General features: G+C 45.4%; 1 protein-coding gene across 1 annotated transcript in view; it reads right to left on the minus strand.

Moving 5' to 3' along the window:
* The window catches only part of LOC118377506 (mitogen-activated protein kinase kinase kinase kinase 5-like), a 172,245-nt gene that overhangs the window by 21,301 nt on the left and 144,097 nt on the right, over nt 1–6,847 (minus strand). The window contains exons 24-26 of the mRNA XM_052496219.1: nt 6,763–6,842; nt 5,786–5,846; nt 3,680–3,794 (exon numbers count right to left, since the gene is read on the minus strand). Coding sequence (XP_052352179.1) covers nt 3,680–3,794; nt 5,786–5,846; nt 6,763–6,842 — 256 coding nt within the window. The remainder of the gene's footprint in view (nt 1–3,679; nt 3,795–5,785; nt 5,847–6,762; nt 6,843–6,847) is intronic.

Genomic DNA, 6,847 nt, shown 5'->3' on the forward strand with positions numbered 1-6,847 from the left:
CAGCCTGAACCAACACAGTCATACAGCCTGAACCAACACACAGTCAGTTATATAGCCTGAACCAACACACAGTCAGTCATACAGCCTGACCCAACACACAGTCAGTCATACAGCCTGAACCAACACACAGTCAGTTATATAGCCTGAACCAACACACAGTCAGTCATACAGCCTGAACCAACACACAGTCAGTCATACAGCCTGAACCAACACAGTCATACAGCCTGAACCAACACACACAGTCAGTCATACAGCCTGAACCAACACACAGTCAGTCATACAGTCTGAACCAACACACAGTCAGTCATACAACCTGAACCAACACAGTCATACAGCCTGAACCAACACACACAGTCAGTCATACAGCCTGAACCAACACACAGTCAGTCATACAGCCTGAACCAACACACAGTCAGTCATACAGCCTGAACCAACACACAGTCAGTCATACAGCCTGAACCAACACACAGTCAGTCATACAGCCTGAACCAACACACAGTCAGTCATACAGCCTGACCGAACACACAGTCAGTCATACAGCCTGACCAAACACACAGTCAGTCATACAGCCTGACCGAACACACAGTCAGTCATACAGCCTGACCGAACACACAGTCAGTCATACAGCCTGACCAAACACACAGTCAGTCATACAGCCTGAACCAACACACAGTCAGTCATACAGCCTGACCGAACACACAGTCAGTCATACAGCCTGAACCAACACACAGTCAGTCATACAGCCTGAACCAACACACAGTCATACAGCCTGAACCAACACACAGTCAGTCATACAGCCTGAACCAACACACAGTCAGTCATACAGCCTGAACCAACACACAGTCAGTCATACAGCCTGAACCAACACACAGTCAGTCATACAGCCTGAACCAACACACAGTCAGTCATACAGCCTGAACCAACACACAGTCAGTCATACAGCCTGACCAACACACAGTCAGTCATACAGCCTGACCAAACACACAGTCAGTCATACAGCCTGACCAAACACACAGTCAGTCATACAGCCTGAACCAACACACAGTCAGTCATACAGCCTGAACCAACACACACAGTCAGTCATACAGCCTGAACCAACACACACAGTCAGTCATACAGCCTGAACCAACACACAGTCATACAGCCTGAACCAACACACAGTCAGTCATACAGCCTGAACCAACACACAGTCAGTCATACAGCCTGAACCAACACACAGTCAGTCATACAGCCTGAACCAACACACAGTCAGTCATACAGCCTGAACCAACACACAGTCAGTCATACAGCCTGAACCAACACACACAGTCAGTCATACAGCCTGAACCAACACACAGTCAGTCATACAGCCTGAACCAACACACAGTCAGTCATACAGCCTGAACCAACACAGTCATACAGCCTGAACCAACACAGTCAGTCATACAGCCTGACCAAACACACAGTCAGTCATACAGCCTGAACCAACACAGTCAGTCATACAGCCTGAACCAACACAGTCAGTCATACAGCCTGAACCAACACACAGTCAGTCATACAGCCTGAACCAACACACAGTCAGTCATACAGCCTGAACCAACACACAGTCAGTCATACAGCCTGAACCAACACACAGTCAGTCATACAGCCTGAACCAACACACAGTCAGTCATACAGCCTGAACCAACACACAGTCAGTCATACAGCCTGGACCAACACACAGTCAGTCATACAGCCTGACCGAACACACAGTCAGTCATACAGCCTGACCAACACACAGTCAGTCATACAGCCTGACCAAACACACAGTCAGTCATACAGCCTGACCAAACACACAGTCAGTCATACAGCCTGACCAAACACACAGTCAGTCATACAGCCTGACCAAACACACAGTCAGTCATACAGCCTGAACCAACACAGTCAGTCATACAGCCTGAACCAACACACAGTCAGTCATACAGCCTGAACCAACACACAGTCAGTCATACAGCCTGAACCAACACACAGTCAGTCATACAGCCTGAACCAACACACAGTCAGTCATACAGCCTGACCAAACACACAGTCAGTCATACAGCCTGAACCAACACACAGTCAGTCATACAGCCTGAACCAACACACAGTCAGTCATACAGCCTGAACCAACACACAGTCAGTCATACAGCCTGAACCAACACACAGTCAGTCATACAGCCTGAACCAACACACAGTCATACAGCCTGAACCAACACACATAGTCAGTCATACAGCCTGAACCAACACACAGTCAGTCATACAGCCTGAACCAACACAGTCATAGGGCCTGGGTCCTGCAGGCCGCACCGTAGCAAAATGTTTTGAAATGGAAGTTTCTTATTGGACAAGTTCAGATCGTACAGGGCCTTGCAAAAGTATTCAGCCCCTTTGGCGTTTTCCCCATTTTGTTGCAAAAGACCCAAAGATAACCCTGAAGGACCTGCAAAGCTCCACAGTGGAGTGTCTGCGCATAGGACCACTAAGACGTACACTCCACAAAGTTGGGCTTAACGGAAGACTGTCCAAAAAAAGCCATTGCTAAAAGAAAAAAATAAGCAAACACATTTGGTGTTTGCCAAAAGGCATGTGGGAGACTCCCCAAACATATGGAAGAAGGTACTCTGGTCAGATGAGACTAAAATTGAGCTTTTTGTCCATGAAGGAAAACACCATGTCTGGCGCAAACCCAACACCTCTCATCACCCCGAGAACACCATCCCCACAGTGAAGCATTGTGGTGGCAGCATCATGCTGTGGAGATGTTTTTCATCAGCAGGGACTGGGAAACTGGTCAGAATTGAAAGAATGATGATTGGCTCTAAATACAGGGACGTTTTTGAAGGAAACGTGTTTCAGTCTTCCAGAGATTTGAGACTGGGACGGAGGTTCACCTTCCAGCAGGACAATGACCCTAAGCATACTGCTAAAGCAACACTCGAGTGGTTTAAGGGGAAACATTTAAATGTCTTGGAATGTCTAGTCAAAGCCCAAACCTCAATCCAATTGAGAATCTGTGGAATGACTTAAATATTGCTGTACACCAGCGGAACCCATCCAACTTGAAGGAGCTGGAGCAGTTTTGCCTTGAAGAATGGGCAAAAATCCCAGTGGCTAGATGTGCCAAGCTTATAGAGACATACCCCAAGAGACGTGCAGCTGTAACTGCTGCAAAAGGTGTCACTACAAAGTATTGACTTTGGGGGAGGTGAATAGTTATGCACGCTCAAGTTCAGTTTTTTTTATACTTATTTCTTGTTTATTTCACAATAAAACATATTTGGCATCTTCAAAGTGGTCATGTAAATCAAATGTTGTGTAAATCAAATGATACAATCCCCTCAAAAAATCTATTTTAATTCCAGGTTGTTAGGCAACAAAATAGTAAAAATGCCAAGAGGGGTTGAATAGTTTCACAAGACACTGTATCTCCCCGTTTCTCTCTGTTTCATGCCTAGTGAACACGACACAGTCATATACAGTCATATAGTGTCAACACAGCCTCTGTTGAGGACAATAGAATAGACCCCTGTGCCTCTCACTTGGGTGAGATCTTGTCTGGGAAGCGGTGTGTGTGTGTGTGTGTGTGTGTGTGTGTGTGTGTGTGTGTGTGTGTGTGTGTGTGTGTGTGTGTGTGTGTGTGTGTGTGTGTGTGTGTGTGTGTGTGTGTGTGTGTGTCCGTCACCTTGGTAACATCTTGTCTGGGAAGCGGTGTGTGTGGAACTGAGAGGCCAGGCCAGGCTTCTTCAGCTGCTCAAACAGCCCAATCAGGTTGTGTGAGTAGAGCTGGAAGGTCTTCCCTGTGATCACATAATCACATTATAGGAAACACAGGGATGTGTCGCACCCTATTCCCTATGTAAGGGCACTACTGTTGACTGGGGGGAGTGCACTATATAGAGAATAGAATGTCATTTGGGACGTAGACATGTTGTTTCTGGGGGTCACATCTCTTACAGTTGTCATGACATCTCCCCCCAAAACATTCCTGTATAGTTCAACAGACAAACGACAACACGGAGATAGATTGAAGGACTAAAGAATCAAGAGAGGATACATGGCAGAAACACTTGGTATTATTATTATTATTATTATTATTATTATTATTATTATTATTATTATTATTATTAGTGTAGATGTATTCACCATCAACAGCAATTTGGTTTTAAGGAGCTGATCTCTCAAATGAACTTTTATCTGAACATACAGGCACGTGGCTGCGATGGAGTTAGCTTGATGTTGAAAAGGGTAGGGGGGTAAGGAGGGTCATTTTTACCCCAAAATCCCTCGGTTTTCTAGAAATCCCGGTTGGAGAATTCCTGGATTTCCTGCTTATTCCATAGTGATTCCAGGAATATTCAAACTAGGATTTCTTGGGGAAAAACCCAGGAATTTTGGGACAGTAACCAAAAGGTTGCAACCCTGGATAGGGGTGAACAAGGGTGGGATTAAAATATGGGTATGACGATGAGGGGTGATGATGATGATGATGATGATGATGATTACCTTCTGATGAAGCCGGTTAGTAGAATACCAAATCAAGCCAGACCAGAGGAAGAGGAGGAGGAAGAGGGACAGAGCCCAAGAGGAAGAGAAGAAAGAAACCAGATATTAGATATTCTCTGAGCCGGGGCATTGGGTCTACTCTTCAGTAGGAATGACGCTACACATCACACTGAACTTTGACCTAGGCTACATCCCAAACTCTCTCTCTCCTGCCTCCTAAAGTGGGTCTACTCTTCAGTAGGAACGACGCTACACATCACACTGAACTTTGACCTAGGCTACATCCCAAACTCTCTCTCTCCTGCCTCCTAAAGTGGGTCTACTCTTCAGTAGGAACGACGCTACACATCACACTGAACTTTGACCTAGGCTACATCCCAAACTCTCTCTCTCCTGCCTCCTAAAGTGGGTCTACTCTTCAGTAGGAACGACGCTACACATCACACTGAACTTTGACCTAGGCTACATCCCAACTCTCTCTCTCTCTCCTGCCTCCTAAAGTGTGCACTTGTTCACTTCCCTTCACCGATTTCAAATGAAATGACTGGAATAAGAAACATGTTAAAGCTCTGAGGAAAGTCGCGAGGCCCGATATGTAAAACTTAATAAAAAGCAGTGTTTACTACCAGTCATTTTTTTCTCTCTTATTTTATTCAACTGTTACCAGGCAACAAAGATCGCTCAGATGTGCGAATGCCTTGTGAATAAGAAATAGGGTAGAAACTCACATTAGCCCATGAGCTCCACCAACCCAACGCTTTTTAAAAAAAATTGGGGGGGAGGAGTAGCGAACGAGTGTGTACACTTCAGGAGAAAGTATTGGGGACGTACTCCAAGGGTAGCCTAGTGGTTAGAGTGTTGGACTAGTAACCAGAAAGGTTGCAAGTTCGAATCCCCGAGCTGACAAGGTACAAATCTGTCGTTCTGCCCCTGAACAGGCAGTTAACCCACTGTTACCAGGCCGTCATTGAAAATTGAAAATAATAAGAATTTGTTCTTAACTGACTTGCCGAGTAAAATAAAGGTACAATTAAAAAAAATAAAAAAATTCCAATAAGTTAGAAATGTTTACTTTCACTTTATTACAACAGAGAAATTCAACAACCAAGTGGTTAAAACCCAGATATACAGTATTTTTTTTTTGAGCACTTCCAGGTTTAATCGAGGTTAAAAAAAAATACTGTATATCTGGGTTTTAACCACTTGGTTGTTGAATTTCTCTTTTTGGTCCACAGTGGCTGGTGGACCAAAAAGCTAAACGTTATTCCCATGCTTACTGACTCACCTGACAGAGACATCAGGTTGTTGTTGATGATGTAGAGCCAGGTACACTTCCTGGGGAACAGCTAGAGGGGGAACATGAGACAATGAATACATTGAATAACGCATAACTTTACGAATACAGAGGACAGCAAGACCTCACAATATTAGTGCTTGAAAGCAGTGATCCTAAGTCCTACTCCCGGAGAGCCCCAGTACTGCAGGTCAAAATCACTGAGTCATGGTTTGGTTATCCCAGAGAGCCCCAGTACTGCAGGTCAAAATCACTGAGTCATGGTTTGGTTATCCCAGAGAGCCCCAGTACTGCAGGTCAAAATCACTGAGTCATGGCTTGGTTATCCCAGTACTGCAGGTCAAAATCACTGAGTCATGGTTTGGTTATCCCAGAGAGCCCCAGTACTGCAGGTCAAAATCACTGAGTCATGGCTTGGTTATCCCAGTACTGCAGGTCAAAATCACTGAGTCATGGTTTGGTTATCCCAGAGAGCCCCAGTACTGCAGGTCAAAATCACTGAGTCATGGTTTGGTTATCCCAGAGAGCCCCAGTACTGCAGGTCAAAAATCACCGAGTCATGGCTTGGTTATCCCAGTACTGCAGGTCAAAATCACTGAGTCATGGTTTGGTTATCCCAGAGAGCCCCAGTACTGCAGGTCAAAATCACTGAGTCATGGCTTGGTTATCCCAGAGAGCCCCAGTACTGCAGGTCAAAATCACTGAGTCATGGCTTGGTTATCCCAGTACTGCAGGTCAAAATCACTGAGTCATGGCTTGGTTATCCCAGAGAGCCCCAGTACTGCAGGTCAAAATCACTGAGTCATGGCTTGGTTATCCCAGTACTGCAGGTCAAAATCACTGAGTCATGGCTTGGTTATCCCAGTACTGCAGGTCAAAATCACTGAGTCATGGTTTGGTTATCCCAGTACTGCAGGTCAAAATCACTGAGTCATGGTTTGGTTTATCCCAGAGAGCCCCATGTGTACCTGTTCCATGGTGGCTTCATGCAGCTCATTCAGGTTGAGGGTATAGATCCCATCCTCCGTCCCAAATATAAGGTACTGGTCTGAA

Source organism: Oncorhynchus keta, chromosome 35, assembly GCF_023373465.1.
Source record: "Oncorhynchus keta strain PuntledgeMale-10-30-2019 chromosome 35, Oket_V2, whole genome shotgun sequence".
Lineage (NCBI taxonomy): Eukaryota > Metazoa > Chordata > Actinopteri > Salmoniformes > Salmonidae > Oncorhynchus > Oncorhynchus keta.